The 26,331-nt window shown below is 36.1% G+C and overlaps 1 protein-coding gene across 6 annotated transcripts in view; it reads left to right on the top strand.

The window, feature by feature from the left end:
* Window positions 1-26,331, top strand: part of cux1a (cut-like homeobox 1a) — a 119,460-nt gene that overhangs the window by 32,140 nt on the left and 60,989 nt on the right. For all 6 annotated transcript variants that reach the window (XM_042732818.1, XM_042732820.1, XM_042732821.1 and 3 more), the window contains exons 2-3: window positions 712-822; window positions 22,494-22,541. In XM_042732818.1, the coding sequence (XP_042588752.1) occupies window positions 712-822; window positions 22,494-22,541 (159 nt within the window). The remainder of the gene's footprint in view (window positions 1-711; window positions 823-22,493; window positions 22,542-26,331) is intronic.

The raw sequence follows: 26,331 nt of genomic DNA, 5'->3' as shown, positions 1-26,331 counted from the left end.
AACCAGTTTACTGACACTTTTAGTTCGAATTGTGAATCAAATCAACTGGTTCTTTTCAGTGAATCAGTTGTTTTGTTTTTCAATTCAAACTGATCTGTTCATTCACAAATCGATTCTTAAAGTGACATTTTTTTATCCAACTCACTGAAACTTTTAACTCAAATTGTAAATTTAATCAACCGCTTCTTTGCAGTGAATCAGTTGCTTTGATTCACAATTCATTGATTTAACTGAGCAATTCATTCACTTATCTGTTTTTAAGCTCACATTTTTAATCCAACTCACTGAATCAAATCATCTGGTTCTTGTCAGTGCTTCATAATTAAAAGAAATGGTTCATTTCTGATTCACAATTAAAATTTAATAAATCAATCATGAATTGGTTCTTAAGTTGACATTTTGAATCCAGCTTGATTCATTCAGTCCGATTTGAATAAACTGGTTCCTTCAGTCTTTTCAGTGGTTGTTGGAACAAAGTTGGCACGAGTAAATAATAGGAAAATTATCATTTGACGTTTTCCTTTAAAATCTGATGGTCACATGGAATACAATCAGTTCTGATAATCCAAATTCTGAAAAAATTGCCAATTCTGTCAATCCAAGGTTTATATTTAGGCACTTTTTTTAACGACTCACCAATGTCATATCATTTATTTACCAAAACCGTTACTCTGGAGCCTCATCTGAATCGTTTCCCTTATCTGTCCACAGAAAGAACTGGATACCACCGCCACAGCCCTGGCCAACAGACAGGATGAAAGCGAGCAGTCCAGGAAAAAACTCATCGACCAAAGCCGCGAGTTCAAAAAGAATACTCCAGAGGTGAGCAAAAGCGAGAAATGGAGTGAGAGATGATTTTCCAAATGATAGGAAGCTCAAAGGTAGTGGAGCGAAGGAGAATTTGAGCACCTAAGTGTCATATGTCTGGACCGGCACATCCTGGTCTCATGGGTACATGTGAAGCACCATGTTTCAGCAATTCAAATCAGTTGAATTTCTCCTACTTGTGTTCTGCCTCCATTTTGACTGCTTACAGGATTTTAAACGTGCACCCTGTAGAGTTGCGTTCTTGTTATTACGATTGTTCCACTTGAGTTCTAGAGCATGGCTGCGCCGTTAGATTATTTTTCTGATTTTGCACTTGTCTGAAGCTCAGTATGGCATTGTAAGAGAGGTCAGTAGCAGAAAAACCAGAGGATATTATGGTTTATCCATTTAGGGAATACTTGGTCTGCATGAATAGCGGCGGACGGTCGTGTCCAGACCATAGGGTTGTCTGTGAGGTCATCTTCCAGGGGAAAACCGACGATGCATGTTAGCAAGACAGTAAGGATCAGTGATTCTTTATTTACTGAAAACCGTCTCTGATCTGATAGAGTTCTGAAACAAACGTGTCCTGACAGTAGGAGAACATCACGACCATTTGATCAGGATAGTTATCAGATGTTTGTTCTGTTTTGAAACAGAAAGATGATTCTTAATGTGCTGACATGATAATGTTCATAGACTCTGTTTTCATACTATAGTATTTACAGACTCTAAATCTTTAATACCATGGAGCGTTAGTTTTCGCTTGCATATTGATGCATGACATTTTAGTGCATTTATCGATTTTGACTCTTTCATTATGAAATTTATTTGTTAATCAAATCCAGGTAAGATGTAAGATCCAGGTAAGAGCATAATTTAGAATGAAATATGGATTTGCCTTTTTTAAACTTTTTTTTAATATTATCTATCTATCTATCTATCTATCTATCTATCTATATATATATATATATATATATATATATATATTTACATATTAATACATATTTTAATATTGAGTAATTTTATTTTATACATTTCAACTGATTTAATAAAATAATAATAATAATAATAATAAAACATAATGTCATATAATGTATATAATATAATGTAATTTAATAAAAAAATTAATAACTATAAAAGTACATTGTTTCATAAAAATCTCATATAGATTATATATGCTACTTTAATGTTGTTGTTTTTTTCCTTAAAAAATAACTGAATGTGTTAACATGTTAATTAAATAAATAGAAATTAATTTTGAATTACTGAATTATCTATTTATGCCTGAGGCTGTTTATTTGTAATTTGTTTGCTGTTTATTTTTCTCGATTTAGTATTGCGCTGAAGTCAATGTTAGTATGGATAATGGGTCAGAACAGTGCAGGATTTAGTAATCAAGGCAAAGAAGTAAGAGAAAGAGACATCAGACAGCTGTCAGAAGACATCTGGAGTTCAAAATAACCTTGGGCTTTTCTTTTAGTCTTTGATTAATAATATCCTTATCAGCATAAGAGTGCTTTTGTGAAGATTTCAGACAGGTGCCTCCAATCCTCCAAACGGCAAATCCGTATAATTCCTCGCCGTGTTTGGTTTTGAGAAGTCTCTGCCAACCCATCTGTAGTGTGGAGAACTCAAGGGCACCGCGGTGCTCCGGCCAGCGATATCTTTGATCACGGTTGCCGTCGCCTCCTGCCCTCCTCCCTCTCGCTCCCTCTTTCCTGCCTCTCGTTTCGTGAATTCCTCGCGAGTTACCACTCCCAGAGAGTGCCGATGAATAAATGGAAAATAAAAAACCTGTTTTGTCTCCGGAGCCTCAATAAATCAGTCCCCCTTTTCCATTTAAAATGTCCAGGGCTGCAATTTATGTCTGAGCTTAATAACCCGTTACTAAATTAATCGTGCTGGGGGTTTTGGCTGGGAGGCCACGCGTTCGCAGATTCTGTGAACCCTGTGAAAAAAAAAAAAAAAGTCAGTCCGTCCGAGTGCTTTTCTGCCCGGTGCCCAAGGTGCAAGACATCAAGGGCCTCAGTCAGAGTGTTGGAAATTCTATCTCTGATGAGGGAAGCTGGAAATTTACCTTAATGGCTGGGCTGCTGGATGTGGAATTAATGTGCCATGGCTACCTTACTGTACCATTCCTTCAGACACAGGGCAAGCCGTAATCTAACCTCAGTGGGCTTTGTTGTATCAGCAGTTTTTATGTTAATTTGGGATGTTTGTGCTCCATTTACTCAGAAATTTGCATCAAGTTCCACTAGCTAAAAAAAACTAAACTTTCTTGACAAAAAAACGGAACAGTTTTTGAGTATAATTATGCTTTATAATGACAAAAAAAAGCACAATTAATACAGTCCAAAACTATTAAATTCAAATGTTCCAATTCAAATGTTGATGCATTGCTGTGTAACATTTGTGACATATATTAATAATAATACAGTGTGATATAATGATAATTTTTAAAAATACAGAATTTTGTATTTTGCCACACAAGTATATACACTGTGTGTCATCCAAACGAATTGCGTATCTTTTTAATATAATTTCAGGTTTGTTCAGAAAATTAGGATATTGTTGCTGAATATCATAAAATCAATATTTGTAAAATAAGTAAATGAAGACTGGGGTTTTAAAGCTACAGAATGACAAAAGTTTAATAAATGTAGTCTTGTGTGCAAACACTTCAGAAACTGACTGAAATGAATTGGATTTTTATACTTTTTTCTATTATTTTGATACTTTTTTTTGTGTCCTTTCTGAAGCTTGAAACTTCCAGTCCTAGAAAAGAGTGACCAGTATGTTATTTAAAATTTCTTCTTTTGTACTCCACTGAAAACAGGAAATCATACAGGTTTGGAAAGACATGAGGAAATAATGACACCGTTTTCATGTTTGGATGAACTGTCCCTTTAAAGTTTTCAGAACTTGTCTGTATATATTTAGACTGATGAATTGCCGTTTTTGTTTCTCTGTCTCTCCATATCCGTTTCCACTTTCAGTCCACTAATGTTGCACTGTTGTTGTTTAATTGGTATTGACTAGTTATTTATATAGCTCCTTCATGGTTCTGCTTTGCCTCAGGATGCAGGTTGAAAAGTTTATTGTCTTCTATGTGATGTCAATGTGACAGATAGGGATTTGTTTGGATGAACCGTTATTTTCCAACCGATTACGTAACGTCTGTGTTTTCCTTGCCGTGCACCTGTGAAATAAATAATCCTAAGCAGCCGTTAAATTTGCCACATTTTGTCTTTTTTTTTTCTGAAAGCATAAATATTTAACCCAAACCACCACCACATTTGGCCCTATTTTCGTTTAGCTTTTGCGTGCTCATTTAGATGGAGTTTTAAATAGGATGTGATGGAGACTGAAAGAGACCAGTGTGTCGGCGCTGAAATTATATTCAGAGCTGCCTGCATGATGGAAATATTTTCATAAGGTCATGTGCATTCCCTCCCCTCTAGCTCACATATTTTGAGTTTATGCATTAGACACCATTGATAAAAATCACATTTTTTGCATTTTTACTGAGAGTGTTGCACCACATGCAAACACCATAAGCGCATTTAAAGTTTACGCTGAGCGTTTGATGGTGAATAAACCACACAGAGCTAATATACTTGCTCTTTATGTACATCCTTTAAAGTGAACATGAAGGGTTCGCAAACTATTTTATATCCGTAACATGGCAGTTTTTAAGTTAAACGATATTCATATACAAAAATGTATAATGGTTGGAGGATGGGGTTGAAAATGACGACTATTTGGCAACTTCGGATGAGAAGGAAAGTTGCACTGAAAGATGAAAGACATTTTTTACTTTGTTCAGTGATGAAAAGTTCCTAAGATCAGAAATGTTTATTAATAAATTAAATATGGTAAATTTTGATTGCATACTCACTTAATTTGATGTGATCAAATCATCAACAGTCTTGTGTGCCATTTAGAACTAAATTGAGATTTGATTGATTTTGAAATTCCAGTTTGAATCCAAGTTGATGCAGGATGCTGAATGGTAATTTGAATTGAAGAAAGCTGAATTAAAATGGAATAAAATGTAAAGAAATTCATACGACTGCAGTAACTTTTTAAAAATACATTTTTGAGTGAAATTTATATTGATTTTTAGTATGCATAAGCTATAAACAAGTTAACACACAAAACAATAATCAGTGTGTATATATAATATATATATATATATATATATATATATATATATATATATACACACACATTTTCATTGTTTAAAAAAATATGATTTTAATTAATTTAATACTATCTATCTATCTATCTATCTATCTATATATATATATATATATATATATATATATATATATATATATATATATATATAGAGTATTATGGATTTATATAAATAGAAATCCATTCATGCAAAAAGTATTTGAAAAATGTCAATTCAGTTCAACTCATAAATTGAAAGAGCTCTTTTTTTAGTTCTTCAGGTGATCTAAGAAAAGTTTTTTGTACTATATTTTGATCATATTGCCTACATGTGCACTGATGTTTTTCTGCTGATTCTCAGCATCAAAGGCCACTACAAAGAACATTGAGTCAGTCGAAGAAAAGCGTCCTTTCTTTTGCAAGGTTTTTTTTTGTTTGCCGTTTTGATTGTTGTATGTGTGTGTCAGCCATTTTGATATTTGCTCCTTCACTGGCTTTGATGTTGCCTTAAAGGGGACGGCTGGTTGGCCTCTGGACGTTGTGATGTTAGTGTCCAGAGATTTCATTGGCTGCCAGGGCTGGTCAGAGAGAGCTGTGAACTGAATGGTCCTGACAAAATGAATACAGTAATTAGGGCTGATCCACTGGCACGCCGCCCACGCTGGCAGACTGGCGTCTTACACTGTTAATTATAGCCGTCCCATTTGTAACACGACGTTAGGGTATTTACCAAGGACTGAATTTTTTACAGTGTACTTGTGTGTGGTTGTGTATCTCTGTGTGTGTAGAGGTAGTGAGAGAGAGAGAGAGAGCATTGTGTGACTAGCACACTGAAAAATGCCTTTGATGTTGACAGTGTAATGGAGGCACGGGGGGCTGGGGAGCCACAATCCAGTGAGGTCTGGGGTCGACATATCCGGTTTGTAGACCCGAGCCGTTCACTATATTCATACGTGACTGATGAAATGTTTTCACAGCATGTAGGAAAGAAAAATCACAAATCATATTTCTTTATATATGTCAATTGTTTCTTCTAGGCTGCAGTAAGATTAAATGAGGAGACTTTTCCCTGAATTTGTTTTTTTCTTGAAAAAAATATCCTAGTAATCTCGCATGTGTCTCTACTATACTTACAGAAGATATCTGTGGGATGGGCAAGATATGAACGTCTGCACTCAAAAGTTAGAGATTTCAATATGAGTGCAAACAGATCTCATTACAGTCTCATTTGTTTTTATTTCTGATTGAAATATGGTTGATACTTAAATAAGTATACTTGATATTGACTGAGAACTTCATTAAGTCTCTTGAACTATGAAAGAGCAACCGCTGAGCAACAGAGTTTTCCTGTGGGAGGTTTGCACACATGTTTAGTCTACCTAGATCAACAGATCTTATTCAGAGTTTCATGTTTAATCATGCTCTTTCTCAATATTTTGTGTATATTTGAAACTTGGTTGCTATTTTCATAAACTGGAATTTTTGAATTGCAACATGGCTTAAACAGCTATTTAAGTATGATAATCTATTTTTGTTTAGCCGTGAATGTAATATTAAAATATGCATGTTATGTTTATTACACAAAGTTATTCTGAAAGGTATTTTAGTGGTATTTTAGATTTAAATATAAAATAAATGAATAGTTATATTCATCAAGGATGCATTACATTAATCAAAAGTAAAGACATTTATGTAAGATTTCTATTTCAAATAAAAGCTGTTCTTTTGTACTTTCTATTCATCAGAAAATCCTTACAAAAATAGACACAGTATGCACATAAATATTAAGCAGCACAATGTTTCAACACTGATAATAAGAAATGTTTCTTAAGCCCCAAACAACATAATTAGAATGATTTCTGAAGGATCATGAGACACTAAAGACTGGAGTAATGCTGAAAATTCAGCTTTACCATCCCAGGAATAAATAACATTTGAAAACATTTCAAAATAATAAATAGATATTTTAAACTCTAGTAATATTTACTTATTATTTTTTTATTTATTTATTTATTTATTTTTTACTGTATGTCTGGTTAATGCTCAGTTAAGCATAACAGGTTTATTAAAAAAAACCTTAAAATATTTTACTGACCCCAAAACTTACTTGAATTGTAGTCTATATATATATAGTGCCATAATGTTCATAATGGACCTTCTATGTAGTTTTATTGCCTCATTTATGTCAATCTTTTGAATACATTTGTTTGATATATGTTTGAATGTGATAACATCCTGCATTTTTAGAAAAAAAAAAGTTCACATTTCTCTCTTTATTCTGTCAGAGGTGATTTGCTTTTACTTGGTATCCTTGAAGAGGGGCTGACCTACTAAAGGCTTGTGTGGGAGAGACGGGTCAGGGATATCTGTCTCTCTGCGTAGCCTTCAGGTTCATGGTGGGGTTTTAGCATTAGTGCCTATACATCTCCTCCTGACAGGTTAGTAGAGCTGAGTCAAGGGAAGAAAAGTCGAGTAAAAAAGCAAAAACAAACCTCAGATTTGTTGTTTTAATTTTTTTTTGTGAGGTTGAGAGCACTTGTTTAATGTACTGGTTCATTGTATTTGTATTTGTAGGATTTGATCCATCTGCTTAGCCAAAGCAGGAACGAGACTGGAGTGGAACTGATGGGGCTTGACTGTGTGCCACTTCCTGTCTGACTCAGCTAACTTGATTGGCTGTTCCTCAGAGCTTCCTGTCTGATAGTCACCACTGGACTTTGCTGAGTGTTATGCATTTGGATATTCTGACTACTGTGTCTGTGTTTATGAATCACGCTGCCCCACATTTCAACGCGAGCCCACTTTAATTTCTCTCGGTTGTATTTGATTGGTCGTTTTTAAAACAAATACTGATTCCTTCATAGTCTTATAATATTTAGTCTACTGTAATTTATCACCGCCCAACTGGTGATTTTATTACGGATTAGAAATATTAAAAAATGAGCCAATTTCTGTGACGTCATAAGAAATCATTTATTTTCCCATCAGAATGCATCACTGAGCATGTTGTGAGTACCTTAACCTGACACTGCGCCCTCTGAGTCTGTAGGAAGACGCACGACTAGGGCTGAATATAATTTTTCCTCCTTGTTTAGAATCCCTTTGTGCTGAGATATTGCACTGGGTCATTAGAGCCGACAGGAATGGGACAAGGAATGGGAATAGGAGCCGGAATGGGAACCCTCCCTCTGGAGTTCTGGGGGTTCGTCTGTCCCTGAGCTGCCTGGAGAAGAGTAATCTGTCTTCTCGAGGCGGCCTAGCCGTCAACAGATTGGTCACGTTAGCCGAGCCTTTGCAACCCCCAGTGATCCTTTCAAAACCCTGCAATTCACAGTCCTGCGGTCAGAAATCAAGCCTTAAAGTGATAGTCCACCCAAAAATAAAACTTCTGTGATCATTCACTCACCCTTGTGTTGTTTCAAACCTGTCTTTCTTCTGAAGAACACAAATGTGATTTTGAAGATCTGTTCTTGCCCATGTAACTAAAGTCTTTGGGATCCAAAACAAAACTGAATCCAATTATATTTTTTATTCTTTTGTAAAAGTCATAAGGTTTGGAATGAAAACATTAATTTTTATGAAAGCTATCCCTTTAAATCCCATAATGTCCCCAAGACTAGGAAGATCTTGGATGGGAGCCTGGATATATATGGAAAATAAATTCCCCTGTCTGTTTTTATTACATTAATTAAGCCACTGAATGCAAAAAATCAGTGGAACTTTTTTTTTTCCATCTGCTTTTTTTAACAATGTCATTTTGTGAGGTTTGATTAGAAAATACTGGATTACATTTGTTAATTATTGTATGTGTCATTTACTTTGTTTTAATTATCGTATGATTCTTACTTTTCAGCTGAGTGAAAATCAATACAGTCAATGTTTGTTTATGAAAGAATGTGTTGTTCACACATACATTCTTTGTGCTTATACAAAGAAAATTTCTACTATTGTTTGTAGAGCAAAAAGAATACGTATATTCTTCGAAAGTGAAGACATGCACTGTTGCGTTATTGTTTACTGTCAAAAGAACACTTACAGTCTTTGTTTGGGGTTTTTACGCAACCTTAGCCTGCCTAAACAGCATATTATTGTGGCATTGAATGTGTATGTGTGTTTGTTTGTGGGTTTTAGTGTCTGCAAGCACCCGATAACCCACACACTCATCTTCATCTCCTTGGGTGGGCAGTGTACCGGCCTTGGGAGCGTGATCAGATTTCAGGCTGTGCTCCATCATTCCCGAGCAAACGGCTGTGCTGTCAAACGCCTTCGGATGCACGCTGAAACATGCACACTTAAACATATACGCTCTACACACTCGTAAAGACGCTCTTCTTGTGTAAAAGAGCACAGGCAGGCATGCACACATGCACAGACGCCATTAACCCTAGATCCACTTACTGCTTTTCAACACTGGGCTCGCCTGTCCTGTGCTTTTCAGCACCGTGGCTCATGGTAACCTCCGGAAGCCCGTCCTCTGAAGGGCCCCAGTCTCAATCACCTGGTCCCCAGTGTTAGATGTCCTAACAGAGACCTACTTTTACTGATTAATGAACCTCCGAGGTCTTTGTCTGACTTGGGTTACCGATTCTTAAAGTAAATGCAAGCACACACACCTGCACAGTGTCCTTTCAATAGTCCTTAAAGAGAGTTGTTCACACAAAAATGATAATTTGCTGAAAATGTACTCACCCTCTGGCCATCCAATATGTAGATGAGTTTGCTTCTTTATCGGAAAAGATTTGGAGAAATTTAGCAATACATCACATGAACATTACATGAATGGGTGCCATCAGAGTCAGAACAGTTTATAAATTAAGTCTATTAGTTAACATCTTGTAAAGTGAAAAGCTGCATATTTTTAAGAAACCAATCCATCATTAAGTTTTTTTACTTCAAACAGTTGTTTCCGGATAAAATACAAGTCCTCTATCCGTAATACTGCTTTTTCCAATGAAAAAATTGCTTCATCTGAATCAGGAGAGAAATATGTACAGATCAAGTGAGACCATTCCAAAACAAATGTATTGGTGGGTTTTAACTTGGATTTTTGGACTGGACTACTTGTGGATTATTGTGATGTTTTTATCAGCTCTCATTCTGACGGCACCCATTCACTGCAGAAGGATACATTGGTGTGCAAGTGATGTAATTCTAAATTTCTCCAAATTTTTTCTGATGAGGAAACAAACTCATCTACATGTTGAATGGGCTGAGGGTGAGTAAATATTAAAACTATTCTATTCTAACTTTTTTAAAACAAACTATTTCTTTAAGGTAAATGCACGTGCACACACACAGCGTCCTTTCAACAGTCCTCAAACTATGGGTGTGACATGAGATCTGGCATGTTCTTCTTTCCAAGGCCCATTAAATCGTACACTTATTTTAGCAGTTTGCACAGGATATTTTAAGCCACCACATTCAGGGCCGCCTGACTAATGCGACAATCATTCCTGTCATCTCTTTATTTGGGTGTGGCTGCCATTTTTTCACCAGTGCTGAGTGACAATGCTGAAAGCGAGCTCGGATGTATGGATGCGGCCGCCCCGCTCCTTCACCCGTCCTGCCCTGTGCCCGGGTCTCTGCCTGTCACTCCATCTGCCACCTGCGGTTGGAGGTGCCAAGGCTACAGACCATTAGCACAGAGCAGGTCTGTATTTATAGCGCTTAACGGCATGACTCAACAGCATCACTGTTTGCTTTTAGCTGTAATGGAATCTGCGCTTTGCAGAACACAGAAAAGCCATTATTGTGTATGATAATATTGTTTCTGTCGATGGGCGAACTGGGCCTGAAATTTCCACTGGACCACTTGCACCTGCAGAAACCTTGTTTATAGTGAGAGAGAAATGAGCAGGCGAAGGTTGTAAGTTAGTGTGGTGTGTGTGTTTTCAGTGTGCAGCACTGACTGATGTCATGCCGGCCATGTGACTCTGCTCTCGGAGATGAGGTAATGGCTGTTGACGTTTACAGCTCCCCCTAATGAAAGACTGTGTAAAGTGTGATGGTCGTAACGGGAAGTAAACCAGCTAGTAAACCTCTAATGTCACGCAGGACTACATGACATAGACTCTCAGGTTTTAGCCTTTTCAGATGCTTTCCAGATGATCGTTTTTTCCTGAATCACAGTCGTATGGATGTGTTTTTGATGCAGTTTAGTGTAAATGGCAGAAAGTGTAAAAATCCATATTTTGAGGACATAAAGGACTCAACAGACAAACACTATATATATATATATATATATATATATATATATATATATATATATATATATATATATATATATATATATATATTTGTCTATATATATATATATATATATATATATATATATATATATATATATATATATATATATATATATATATATATATATAGTGTTTGTCTATATATATATATATATATATATATATATACACACTCACTGGCCACTTTATTAGTTACACCTTGCTAGTTCTGGGTTGGACCTCCTTTTGCCTTCAGAACTTCCTTAATTCTTCGTGGCATAGATTCAACAAGGTGTTGGAAACATTCCTCAGAGATCATCTATGATGCAAACATGATAGCATCACGCAGTTGCTGCAGATTTGTCGGCTGCACACCCATGATGTGAATATCCCTCATACACAACATCAATAAACCGCTCTGTTGGATTGAGATCTGGTGATTGTGGAGGCCATTTGAGTAAAGTGAACTCATTGTCATGTTCAAGAAACCAGTCTGAGATAACCTGAGCTTTGTGACATGGTGCATTATCCTGCTGGAAGTAGCCATCAGAAGATGGGTACACTGTAGTCATAAAGGGATGGACATGGTCAGCAACAATACTCAGGTAGGCTGTGGCGTTTAAACAATGCTCAATTGGCACTAAGGGGCCCAAAGTGTGCCAAGAAAATATCCCCCACACCAATACACCACCACCACCAGCCTGAACTGTTGAGAGAAGGCAGGATGGAGCCATACTTTCATGTTCTTTACACCAAATTCTGACCCTACCATCTGAATGTTGCAGCAGAAATTGAGACTCATCAGACTCATCCAATTTTGGTGAGCCTGTGCGAATTGCAGCCTCTGTTTCCTGTTCTTAGCTGACAGGAGCGGAGTTATTTGAGTTACTGTTGCCTTTCTATCATCTCTAACCAGTCTGCCCATTCTCCTCTGACCTCTGCCATCAACAAGGCATTTTCGTCAACACAGCTGCCGCTAACTGGATATTTTCTCTTTTTCGGACCATTCTCTGTAAACCCTAGAGATGGTTGTGCGTGAAAATCCCAGTAGATCAGCAGTTTTTGAAATACTTAGACCAGCCCGTCTGGCACCAACAACCATTCCATGTTCAAAGTCTCTTAAATCCCCTTTCTTCCCAATTCTGATGCTCGGTTTGAACTTCAGCAAGTCGTCTTCACCACGTCTAGATGCCTAAATACATTGAGTTGCTGCCATGTGATTGGCTGATTAGCAATTTGTTTTACCAAGCAATTGAATAGGTGTACTTAATAAAGTGGCCGGTGAGTGTGTGTGTGTGTATATATACATACGTATATTTTTTAATGATTTATGTAAATATGTGGATATGTTTATGTGTGTGTGTTTAATGATGTGTCTGCAAGTGTATGGCAGTTGCTAGAGTGTGACTGCACTGGGCCTCCCTCTTGCCAGTGTCCTCTGTTTCCCATTCCAGCCCTGATGAGTCAGAGTCTGTGAATGCAGCCGAGCGTACAGCAGCACAGTGACGTTAATGTGTTTACGCTCTGTGCGCTCCCTCTGCTACAGTGGGGCGCGCTGACCTCCACATACAGGCACAGTCTCAATTTTTTAAGCACATACTGTCTCTCCTCCTCAAAACAGACACAGTTTCTCCTCTACAAGCAACACAGTCAGTTCTTTACATGCTAACACAGTGTCTCTGTTACAAGCTAATGCAATTTCTCATTTTTCTCAGGCTTACACAGTCTCTGATTGAAAAATGAACACAGGCTCACCTCTTCAAATAGATACAGTCTGTACATTACAAGCGAACAATCTCGTTTAATAGCTGACTCATTTTCTCCTTCACAGGGTAACATAGACTCTCCTCTTCAAAAAGAAACAATTTGTTGCACAATCCAGTGCTATGCTTGTTTGTAGGGCTGCACAGTTTGGCCAAAACTTTAGTGGTTGTATATCAATGCGATGATAATAATAATAATAATGATTATTATTGTCTTAATTATAGTTGTTGTTATAAATTTTTATCATCATTGTTAATTAATTATTATTGCTAAATCAAAATACTCAAAAAAGATACCATATAATACTTCTCATAATATTCATAATATAGTATTATAGAATATAAATATATATATGTATATATAGTAGCATTATTAATTACTGCAAAATCAAAATACTCAAATAAAAAAGTTACCATAGTAATATTTCATGTTGTAATAATAATAATAAAAACAATAATCATGTTTTTATTAATAAGAATTTTATTTTACAGTACTATAAAACTGTATATACAATACTAATATTGATGATTGTCTAAATTCATTTTTAAGCAACCAACAAACTTTACCAAGGCTTTTAAAACTTCTAATTTGGTTTATTAATGCTTCTCATTTCACATTTGGGAAGATGGTTGGTGCTTTATGCATTATAACTCACAGCATATGCAGAGATGAGTACATTCAGAGTTTGTAAGAACTGAGCCATTATTAGATGCTGAAAACACCAGATCATGAGCTGCTCGCGTGTAAAAGAACACAGTGGTGCACTTCACTCTGAAACACATGATGCATTTAAAAAAAAATTATATTACATTCTTAGCAAGTTGATAATCGCACGAAGCCATTTTGCGATTTCGGTTTTATTTTGATTAATTCTGCATCCCTACTTTACGAGCTAACACAGTCTCTCCTTTACAAACTAACTTGGTCTCTTTTCTTCGAAGTCTCTCCATTTAACACTCAAACACAGTCTCTCGTTAACAGACAACACAGTCTATCCTCTTCAAACAAACAGTTTCTCCCTTCCAGACACAGTCGCTCCCGTTCCTCCTGTCCACAGATTACATTGTCTTTCTTTGCACACAGAGCCCCGTTTTCTCTCCTCCGGTCTGAATGTCTGTGGAGAACAGACTTCAGTTTCACTTTATTCAGCAGCGGGAGGGTGTGGGGGACTTTGCACAGTTGTGGTCCCTCCTGTGAACAGCCATGGCTGTCAGTGAAACATTAAACTGATTTGTGGGCTGTGCGATTGTCCTCAGGGAGGTGGGCTGGCAGTCTTCTTGCAATTCTGTCCCTCAATCTCAATACTGATCTTGAATCGGTACGGCCTGAAAACCTATCCACTAAATTGATGTTTTATATTAAACAGCCAGTGTAGTTCATGCTTGGCGTCCAGACACTGTGAAACAGATGTCTTCTCAGCTGTAACAAATTGTTGTGTGTATATATTTATAGTCTTGGCGTACGATGGACCTCGTTCCGTTTTTTTTGCCCAATGATCTAGGCGTGTGACCTGAATGTGCATTAAGTGTATGCTGTGTTGGTTCTGTTGCTTTGAGCTTTATTTAATTGTTTTATTCACGCCACCTCCGCTTTTTTTATTTTTTATTTTTTTACCCAATATGGTTTAATCTAGCAGATCCTCGTCATACCCTGCCCATTTGTCCTCGGTTTATGTCCATTTCTCTTTTATGCGTCCTCTGAAATGTCTTTGTGTTTTCCGAGAGACACTTGCATCAGCCTCCTCCCACCACATGTTTTATTTGAGGTAATTTTCAGAGCCCGAGACCCCCTCCACCCTCTGACAGAATTACAAGGCAGAAATAATCGTGCAACATAAAACACTATTTAAAGTTTTCACAAGGTTCAGGCGAGTGGAGGGGGGCTGTTTCCATGGAATATGCTTTTAAGAGGAATGCTGACAATTATGCACGCTGAACGGAAAAAAGCCTGAGACGCATATCTGGTAGGCACTTTTTTTTTTTTTTTTGACAACTCATTCCCACATGTGCGTCTGTAACGTTTGGTCCACAGACCCGCCAACTTAGTGTCCAAAATCACTCCTCCTGCCATATCATATTTGAGGTGTCTGCCATTCTGTAGCATTATCCGAATTCTGAGTAAAGGTGTGTGTATGTGTATATATATATATATAAATTCACTCTTTTATACCCGTAATGCAGCTGATCTGCAATCATAATTTTGTGTTGGTAGAAGAGATGTAGCAACTATCAATGGGTTATTTTTAAAAATAATTTTAATTGAATTGTTAATAGTTTAATAATCATCTTTTTTGATAATTTAATTTTTTTATTAATAATAAATAATAATATTTAATAATAATACATTTTAATTAATAATAAAATAATTATAATTAATAAAATAATTAAAATTTTTATATTACATTATCTTGTAGTTATCTAATTAATTTGTTAAATTATTTATTTTTTTATATCTTTTTATATTTTATTATATTCATTGAGTTATTGTACTGACTTTAAATTTTTTACATTTTAAATTATTAATTTTGTGTGTTTTATGTGTGTGTGTGTGTGTGTGTGTGTAATGTTATATATTTTTAATGTTGAATATACTGAATAAATGTTATGTATGACTTCTGTTATGGATGAATGAAGGCACTCATTGTGTGTCATTCACTATATAGGGAATAATCAATGAGTGAATGATTTTAAACGCATCACAAATGAATGAATAATCACTGTATTGAGTCACTCTGTCAATTAATGACTGCATGTTCCACTTTAAGCTGTGTCCACAAGTGCAAACTGGCCTTATGACACAAGCGAGGTGATGTAAAAATAAACCAAATACAGAAAAACGCAAACAAACGCATCATGTGGACAAGGAGGCAGGCAATATGTCCACTCATTCACTGCAAGACCGTTTCATCACCAGATAGAGGCTGCCCTGCATTCCTCTGAGGCAGAAGGCCATGTCTTTCTCTCTTTTTTGACCATCCCCCTTTTCCTCTTTCATTTCCCTTCTTTCATCCCCCTGTTCCTCTGATCTGCATGGCCGCATCTCAGGTTTTTCTCCTGAAGCAATCTCTATAAATAGACCTTCAATAGCTGCTGCCTAACAAACCTGCTCATCAGAACTAATTGCTAAAGAAAAGTTCTTTTTCCCAGCTTTCTTTGCATTAACCCTTTCCTGCCCTACAGTGGCCTGAGCTCACCATGTGTTGAATAAAGCAGGTTTTCTGGGACACTTTTTGAAAAATATTCTGTGATGTTTGAGATGAAACGGGTAATTCAATTATATATAATTTATATTATAAAATTATTTCAAATGTCTTTACTGGTACAGGTATAAAAATATGAAAGCTCTTTTACTTAAAATTATAAATAGAAAGTTATTTTAGATGTATAATATAAAATAGTATAATTAAAACGAGCTATTAAAATTGTTTTTGGTAGTTTAAAATTAAGTTAAAAATAAAATATAAATATTAGATATAACTTTTAATGACCTTGGCAACTAATTGAAAGAAGTTTAAATACTAAAATCAATAAAACTGGAAAAAAAAATAGAAATGCAAATTTAAAGAAAAAAACGAATAACGAAAGAACGGAATGAAAATAATAAAATGGTAAAGTCACTAAAAATATGAAAAGATGTAATATAAATGAATAATATAATAAGAAATAATAAAAATGACAAGAACAGACTGAAAATATAGATATTCAGAATATTAATTCTGTAATAAAAACATATTTATTTAATTATATATTATTATTATATATTCTATACCCTATTTTTAAAACCTATCGTTTAAGCCAATTTCTGCTTTGTTTAAAGTAAGATTTTCAAAGTATTTGTGATGTTTGTGATGTGTATTAGTAAAGTGTGTGTGTGAGTGTGTGTGTGTGTGTGTGTGTGATTGATAGCCTCCATCAAATGAGTATGTGTCTGAGAGGCCGGCCGGTCCTAGATCACAGTGTCTTTGTTTGGGGGTCTGTCTGACAGTTTCGTGACCTCATTACCAGACCAGCGTCTGGGGGGATTCATCTCGTGGGGACCAACAGGGGCCCTCCACCCCGACCACAATACAAACTCGATTTTCTCTCTATTTCTCTTTTTATCGTACTGTAACAACTCTTATTTCTACGGTTACGCCGCGCACGGTTCCCTCTCGTGTTTATGTGTGGTTAAGAGAGCGTGTAAGTTTTAAGGTGGAGCTGAAATTGGTCTGAATGCGATGTGGGTCTGTTCTACGTCTGCTTTAATTGACTGTGACCTTAAGGGTGTGGGAGCACAGAATAGGGGACACTGACACGCCCATGTGCAGATATGCGTGCACAGCTGCGCACACAAATGCAAACACACACACACACACACACACACACACATACGCGCTTGGGAGCAGTAGGTAAGCACAGATCCACTAAATAATAATTGTGGATTCTTATAAGTTTGTTTAAATCACTAATGCTATTTATGCTAGTACCTTTCTTTTTCCTTTTTACATAAAGAACCTGGAAAACATCTGATATTACAGATTCTTGCACAGAAGCTGACAGTGCACTTTGGTGTCAGCCACCTTCAGTAAAATGCCACAGTTCTGTTTTCTGTAGAATGGTTGGAAGTGTGTGTGTTCCTCTGTAATGGAGGCACAACGGCCTTTCTCTTATCAGTGTAACTCTGCTCTCATCCATCATGGCTGCTCTCTGCTCTCTATGCATGAGTGTGTGTGTGTGTGTGTCCGTGTAGTTTTGAATAACGAGTGGGGTGATGCTCCTGGACTTTGAATGGAGATTCTACATCCAGAAGGCAGCGAAAGACAAGAGAAGACATCCAGTGGACAGACAATACCATGTGCTTTCCTGTTTCCACCATTTCCAGCACTGGATTTAGTGAGATTTACGACTCGCAGAGCAGGCCGGTAGCCATTTTCCAGGAGAATCCAAAACATAAAACTAGATTCACTGAGCTGAACGTTATTTCATTATTTCATTACTGTTGTATGAAATCTAATACTGAAGTTACAATCTTGCTGAAAGTGCTGGATTTAAGAATCTGCCGCACAAAAAATACAGTAGAAATCCAGACAAATTTGAGTGCCTGTTATTTATGACATTTACAAAGCAAGTTTATTTTTTAAATATGTTGGAAGATCGTGTATTTAGCACCCAAAATAATGTATTCTCAACTTTATTGAACTAATTTTATCGTATATAAATTCATTCTTTCTTTCTGTTCACATTGAGAAACTGAAATAGTCTCAGCTTTAACTCGATTCAAATTCATTATTTAACTAATCTGTCTAGAAAGAATATAGATAAGGAGTATTCGGGGAAAAAATTATAGGTGTCCGTCATTTTCCACAATCTGCCCTGTGTATATTATTTCGGTCTATCAGATACGATTAAACCGATCTGTTGATCACCGTACCTACCGAGCTTAGATGGTATTACGGCAGACACCAGCAGCTTAAAACAGACCTGGCTCGGCTCCACTAAGGCAATGCCACCCTAAAGCCAGATGCCAGCATGCCAGGACCAGTTGGCATGTGATGCGCTATATAATGGAGCAAGTAGGAGGAGGGAAAGGCTCGCGTTGATGGTAAATAATTTACCAGGCTGGCCCATGCAGCTGTGTAATCTGCCAAACTGTCGGGTTTAAAGATGCAGCGTGCTAGAGGAGGGGACGGCTTTCAGGGGCTTTAGGTGGCTATGGATGTGGGGACACAGGAAGAATGTGTTTCTGCAGTGTCTCACACAAAGCCCCTTAGAGGATGTGATAATTGCTTTGGAGGGTAAAAAGCCCTGAAAGCTATTGCACAAAATATAAAGGTATGTTTCTCTGTGTTGTAGGTAGTTTTCCAGTCGATTTAGTAATTAACAAATTAGTTTTTATTTAATTTTTAATTCATTTGTTTTAGCTTTTTCTCTTTTTTTCTCTAATGACTGCTATAAATACTTAATCTATAATGCTTACCATGATGAGAAATTAACCAAAACAATTTTTTTATTTTATTTAAATTTATTTTATTTATATATTTAATATAATTTATTGCACTTTCTGTTAAATTTATTTTAATAATTTATTATTTAAATTGATGCTAAATTGATATTTCATATATTCTGTTTAAATTATTGACCTTTAGTTGCCAGATATCAGATATAGTGTTAAATATAAATCTAATCTGAAGTTGCTTTTGATTGAAATTATGTGCTGATAGAGGTTAAAATGCGCTATTTCCAAATATTTCCTCTTAAGTTAATTTCTGACTCTGTATCTTATGCCACTGTAATCAGTGTAATTGTAACAGTTAGGATGTATGTATCAATATTTACTCAAATGACTAAAATGATTCCAGATCAGAAATTGTGCATGATATCTGCTGATGCTGATAATCTCACAATGACCAAATATTTGATTCATAGCTTGACAGTCACTATAACTTCCCCTATCAGTCATCCATGAGGTGCATTTTGCCTGCATCGGTTTTGCTCGTTCAGCTGTTAAGCTTCCGTCAAGTCACGTTTTGACCTCACCGTCTCTTTCCGTGCCACAGTAATCCAACAGATTGCGTTTCCGTCTTCAGACCCCTCTGGATTTAACAACGACTTGCACATGCTCGAACTGGGCCCGGTTCCTGGAGATTTACTTTTATTGCAAGCTTTTTATCCATTCGCTAACAATATAAATGTACTTTTATGCACTGCTGTCTTTACATACGAATGCGGGCAGATTGCATCTGCAGAGAAAGATGGAGTACGAGAGTAATGCTCAAAGCGGGCAGGGGAACTCTCTTTTGGCCAGGCCTCGAGTATTATGTTGAAACCAGATGTTGAGAGATGTTTCCTCCTGGTCACGTGGGCCCCTCTGGTGCGGCACTTACATAAATGTCATCTGTACAGTAGCCAGTACGGGCGGGAGAGCGGGAACGGAGGCCCAGCTGCTCACTCTGGGAAGATGAAGAGTGCAGTGGGGTCAAAGCTACCCTCCACCACTTCTGTCTGCTCTCTGCCAGCGCTCTTTCTCTGCAAACATGAGTGAGACATGCAGACGTCAGCTGTTCGTGGCAGTCTTGCCTTGTCATTGTGTTGTCTGCTCATTGCGTTCAACCTGGCAGACACGGTGCGTGTATACAATGCTTAACACTGGTGGTTAACATGTTTTTTGTTTTTGTACCGTGACTGTATTTATTGACAAGTAAAGATTTAGTATTTATACTGTTGTTGGTCACTGGTTTTGTACAGAAGAATTACAGTGAATGGTATGTACACAACTTTGTAAAAATGCTTATTTTTGTAACATTTACATAATATTCACACAATTTGCATAGTCCAATTTTAGGACACATTTACTTTAATTTTGTTTTGAATTTTCTCCATGTATTATTTTAGAATAAAGGTAAAGCCATCAAAACTATTAAATAACACACATTTAATTTAGACTATTATCTTACATTTTTTGTTGTTGTTTCTAAACCATGCATAAAAACTTAAGCATAAAAAGAACAATGTTTTAGTTTAGAAGAACAATGCGATCTGACACTCCTTTATTCAGCGGAGGAGATCATTTCTGTAATCCATTCTTACCTTCATTAGTTAACGTGTTATTTTTACATAAACCTGTACGGATTTTACTAGTTGGGCTTTTCCTGAACATCTTGCCAAACTGAAATGTAACTTTTCTTAAGCTTTTTTGTTATTCAGATATTTTTGCAGAGTATCTCTATTTGTTAACCAAAGAAGGTTACATTTTTTTATAAAAATTTTTAAGTATTACAGCCATTTTAAAGCTAAAAGGCTAAACTAATGAAAGAATAAAGAGTTTAATTTCTATTGTCTATGCTTTAAGGTTTTTAGGGATTTTAAGATGTAGCCTAATTAGCGATTTGAATAATTAAGTTAATTAATTAGTTATTTAAACACAATATTGATGATGTAATAGTAATTAATTACTTTTTGAAAGTAACTTACCCAACACTGTGTTTTAAATAATAATAATAAAAAAGAATACTTATATATATATATATATATATATATATATATATATATATATATATATATGTATATATGTATATATGTATATATATGTATATGTATGTTTAAATATATATGTAAATAAATATAATATTATTAGAGATTTGTATTTGCTTATAAAACTAATTTTGAAACTTTTAAGTAACTAGGCCTATCTTTAGATTAAAATATTTTTAAAATCGTGCAGACCTAAATTTAGACAGTTGTATCCGAAGTGTATTATTAAAATATTTACTAATTTTATTTTCACATTAATCATCTTTGTCTGATATTCTGATCATTACTCAACACTTGACGAAAACATAAAGAAAGTTTGGAGTGGATGGACTGAGGAGGTGGATTTTTTGCAACTTTTCCTGTAAAATCCAATTCTGTCTTGCCTGTTTTATTAAATATATCGGCTGTGGTGACTCCTACACTGCTAATGAAATGCGAGCGGCTTCGGTAATGATGTGTATATCTTTATGGTGCAGTGGCGTAATGGCCTGCGTCCTGGCGATTACAGCACTCAGGGCGCCGTTTTATTCGGCCCCAGCGCTCAGTAATGTGTTTGTGCGTGGTAGGCATTCCTATACTGACTCTTAATGTGAGGGCTTTTTGTCCGGCCCGGAGATTTATTCACAGCCGTGTGTAATGTCATTTCATGTTGAAACACCCACCCTATGTTCAAATGAAAGAGGCATTGATGTTCATCTTAATCTGATATACTTTAATACCACGGCATCAAAATTACTCGACTGTAAGGGCCCGCAAGAGGAGGGAGGTGCGCCGCCACCCGAACTCGAAACAGACACTGTTTGTTTTCCACGAGGAGATTTTTTTTTGTTTCTCTTTATGATTCTTTTTAAATGAAAATTTCATATCACTCAGAGCAACTCATTCATCTGTAACTTTATGACAAGATGATGTAGTAATAGATTACAGTTGTAAATCTTTCTTGAGAACTAATTATGTCATTTTTTGCGTCAACCGTACAGCTGTAGTGAACACATGCATGTGGCTCTGCACTTTGCTTTTTGTTCTCGCTGTTTTTGCATGAGCAGTTTTTGCAGTAAAGGGGACTGAGTCATGGAGAACTTGTGCAAGGGAAAAAACGAGGGCATATCAGGAGAGAGTATATGCATACACACTCCTTAAAGCAGGCACTGTCCTTTGCCCATAGTCAGGAGCAGCACGAGGTGATACTCTTTTGTGTTAGAGAGCATTTGTGCGTGTGCTTGCACACGTGCGTGCATTGGCTGAGTGTTTTTTCCCTCTTTTGAAGAGAACAAAATCAGCCCTGGGACATTTGATAAATTAAGATATCCATTTGAATACATTTTGTGTATTTTTTCCCCAGTTATTTTTCTCCATCTGTGATCAGATGCCTGGCATTGTCTGCTCTCAATATCCTGAGTTCCACACATGCTACTTGGAAAATAAATCTGCTGTCTATTCATTTCAAACACGCCTCAGAATCTAATATAGTGAAATAATAGTTCAACTTTTTTTTGTCTTTCAGGATTTGCGTAAACAGATAGCTCCTTTGCTGAAGGGCTTCCAAGCTGAGGTGAGTCACCTTCCTAAATGTTTTACTTGTATTTATTGTGTTAAACTGTGGTCATGTGTGTGATTTTATATACTTACTTTTTCCCCAGAACAGCTATTTGTGTGTTGTTTCCCTTGAAAAGTGTAAACACTGTGGCACTATGAAAACATTTTTCTGTTTGTTTGAGCGCCTAAATCCGCCCAACAACAGCAGCATTGACTGAACCAATGATGTGAGTTTAGGGGTGGGACTATTTGTTCATCCAACCAATTGCAAATGAGGGGAGTTTTCAGGGAAACCTGTTTGAAAACAGGTATGACTTTTGCAGTTCCATCTGTTGATGGAAGTGGTGTAGAAAATAGAGCTTAGAATTTTTTTTAATATCTAATTTTTATTTATTTATTATTATTATTATATATTTTTTTTAGAAAACCATTTGAAGCCAGAAAACAATACATGGACCTGACCCTATATTTTAAAATCAATAATTTGCCTCGAGCTTCGAGTTTTTGTACAATTAATAATTAATTCCCAAAACATGACACACTCGCTGCATTAGACTATTGTATGTTAGAATATTGGAATATCGAGGGGGAATAAATTATTTATTTTTATTTTTTTAATAAAAAGTGTAATCCAAAATATTTTATTTGACCTCAATTGACTATTTTATATTAAATAAAATAGGCACTTGCATACGTGCACAAGAACCTGCTGCAAAATCCATGTGGGGAATTCTTTCACCTTTTTGCAAAATTCTTAATCGCATGGATTCCTTTTGAAATGATTTTACCTGCAAAAATTCACACAATGACAATAAATGTGTCCCTTTCTTTTGGAGTTGTTTCATGTTATATTAAGTAATTCTAATAAATTCCATAATCAGTGCATTTCCATTATTGGTTTGGATCACAATCCATTTTTACACTTAAAGTAAAAATACATGATCAGTAGAACAGAAAAGATGCACCTTCTAAAAGTGATCGTATTAGGAAATCACATGGCTGTATGCTTGATTTTATGATTTCATAAATGTTCATGTTGATTTCAATATACTTTTGGCTTTTAGTCCAAACTAGTTTTAGTACTAATACAGGTGAAATGCAATGAGAGTTGGTTGATGTGATGGATCTATGTAGGGAAGAGAAAATCCGTGGTGGTTTCAGTTGTTTAATCAATGCAGTGTGACAAAGCTGCTCAGTCAGCGGCCAGAGAGCACTACTATTAAACTACCCTCTCCGCATGGCTTTACACAGCGAATATGACTCTATTATGCTCACACCAATTAATCTAACAACTTTCCTTGTAAGGAATAGTCGGAAAAAGCCTGTTTGCTTAACTCGACAGACACACAGATCTGGTGTAAGATGGGGCTATCTGGTCTGATTATAGTCTAGACTGGCTAAAAATCCCACCTGATTTCACAACAGTGCTTATTACGTGACGGATTGTTCTTCTTGTTTCTTGAGGTCTGCTTGTGTTAAACAAAGCCTCCATATTTCCTAGGCATCTAATCAGATCAGACAGTTTTGATACGTTCTTGTTGTTTGCTGTCCCGCTCTTTTATTTCCGTTCTTCGGATGAGAGCGAAATCTTAATGATGTTTTTGCTCCATGGTGCCAGGTAAGTCTGTTTGTTCTGGGCCGAGCCAGAATAATGGACTTCTGAGTTTAACATCTCAAAGACAGAGATTTTTTTTTATTTTTATTTTTTTATTTTTTTTTGGTTAACCTTAAGTTGTAAACAAGTTTTCCTTTTAAAAGGATGCTGTGGAAATAATTAACAATATCATGTAGAATGACTACAGCTCTATTATTGTGTCCAGTCATTTTTACACTTGGCTAAATCTAATTTATTTATATGTTTTTTAAATAGATCACTGGTTCTCACCTGGTATGTTAAAGCAAATTCATCTGTCATATCATTGGACACTTAAGAATAAAAAATATTTTACAGTGAATAAGTGGCAAAATTTAGCATCAAGATGTTTATTTTAAAAGTCCTCCAATATTAAATTTGTCAAGGCATTTCATAATTGTTTAAAAATTATGTAAAATAAGAGTTCACCAGTTGTCCTCGGGGAATGAATCTGTGTTTCCTTTGACATATCTCCTCAGTGGCCATTGCTGATATAGTTGAGAACTGGGACATGGTGCTGTGTTCCATAAGTAATGTGCATTACCATTCAATATGACAGCAGGCAGATATTCAGATGCCCTCTGCAGCACAGACTTGAAATATCATCATAATAGAAGGATATTGAGTGAGTTTCGGTTTGAGCCCTACCTTATTAAAACATTCTTTAGGTTAATTAAGATCTATTTTAGTCCGATGCAGCCTATGTTTTGCTAAAAGAGTTACACCTAATGTTCCTTGGTAATTCAGTCAATTAGTTGTACTGTTGCATGATATCAAACCGAGTTTGATTAGGTATGATTATGCTGCACTGAATAACTCGCTACAGTATAAGTGTTTCTCAATCTTTTAGTTACCAAGTATGAGAACTATTAAGTGTTTTTAGCACTTCTATGCTAATAGTATTAAATTATCTGAAAAGATATTCATATACTTTGAAAATAGCTGTGCTTTTAAACAATAGGTCTTTCAATTTCAGGTTTTTAAGGTATTTAACTGCCAAATTCTTTCAAATTCAGGTTTGGACTAACTCTTAGCCTCTTTTTATGTTGGACAGGCTAGCTCCAGAGCCTCTTTTATAGGGGATACAACCCAGAGTAATATGATTGTACTTTATGGTAGCACATATTTTAAAGAATATTTTATACCTCTTTATTGTCATTATTAAATTTTTTATTAAATAATATTAACATATATAAAAAGATCTACAAGTTTCCACCCATTTCCATAAATCATATAAATAAAAAAAATAAAAAAATATACAATTCTAGTCTATTTGTGTGTGTGTGGAAATGTGTGGAAGCAGCACAGGCAATCTTACAGTGGAAAAGGGGCGAGTGTGCTGTACTGGTCCTGTTCTCTCTCTTTCCCTCAATAATTTTCTGCTCCTCCTTCACTCTTCTGTCTAATAAAGCATCCAAAAATAATAAAAGAGAAGGAAAGTGAGAAGTGTGTGTCAATTTTCCTTTCATTTGACCTCAAAAACACTTCCACTCTCGGTTAAAGTACATTTCAGTATATGTAATGCAGCGTTTGACGGCCTTCAGCAGCACCTTGCGTTAAGAGGTAGTCGAGGGGCCTCAAAGCATAGCGAGACGCGGCTCTTCCGTGCCGTATGTAACTTTGATGAAGTGAGGGCTGTGAGTAGTGGCTCCCTGTTCTCCTCTCATGAGCCAGTACCGCTGGCTAACTGCTCCATTATAGCTCATTGTGGTTTCGGAGCTGTGTTCTCGAGGACTAGCCTGTCATTAACGGAGGTAGTCGCCCCACTTCAAATCACTGCTCGGTTAAAAATAAATCCCCATCCCACCACTCCAACAGTGAAATCGTTTCAAGCCGTCTATTATTTTTCATCGTGAAATATTTTCCTTATTGACAGTGCCTGACCTTGACAAAACCAGAAATGTACTATTTTTCGGGCATTTTTCTCCGACGTCAGCTATTTGACGATAATTGGCGGGAGGGATGGGATCGCTTGTGTTTTGTCTTGTCAGTCTGACCGTCCATTAAATCTTAAAATAGACGAAGAGACTTCAATTTTGCAGCACCAATTTTAAACAAAAAAGATAGAGCATATATATAATTCATAATGGCAGACAGACCAATGAATACAGCCGTTTGCAACGGGTGAATGCTTTTTTTCTGTTTAATTTCTATCTTCCGTTTTCCTGTAACG

The sequence above is a fragment of the Cyprinus carpio genome, chromosome B10, assembly GCF_018340385.1.
Source record: "Cyprinus carpio isolate SPL01 chromosome B10, ASM1834038v1, whole genome shotgun sequence".
Taxonomy (NCBI): Eukaryota; Metazoa; Chordata; class Actinopteri; order Cypriniformes; family Cyprinidae; genus Cyprinus; species Cyprinus carpio.
Note: the sequence above shows the minus strand (reverse complement) of the source record. Positions and strands in the feature narration are given on the sequence as shown.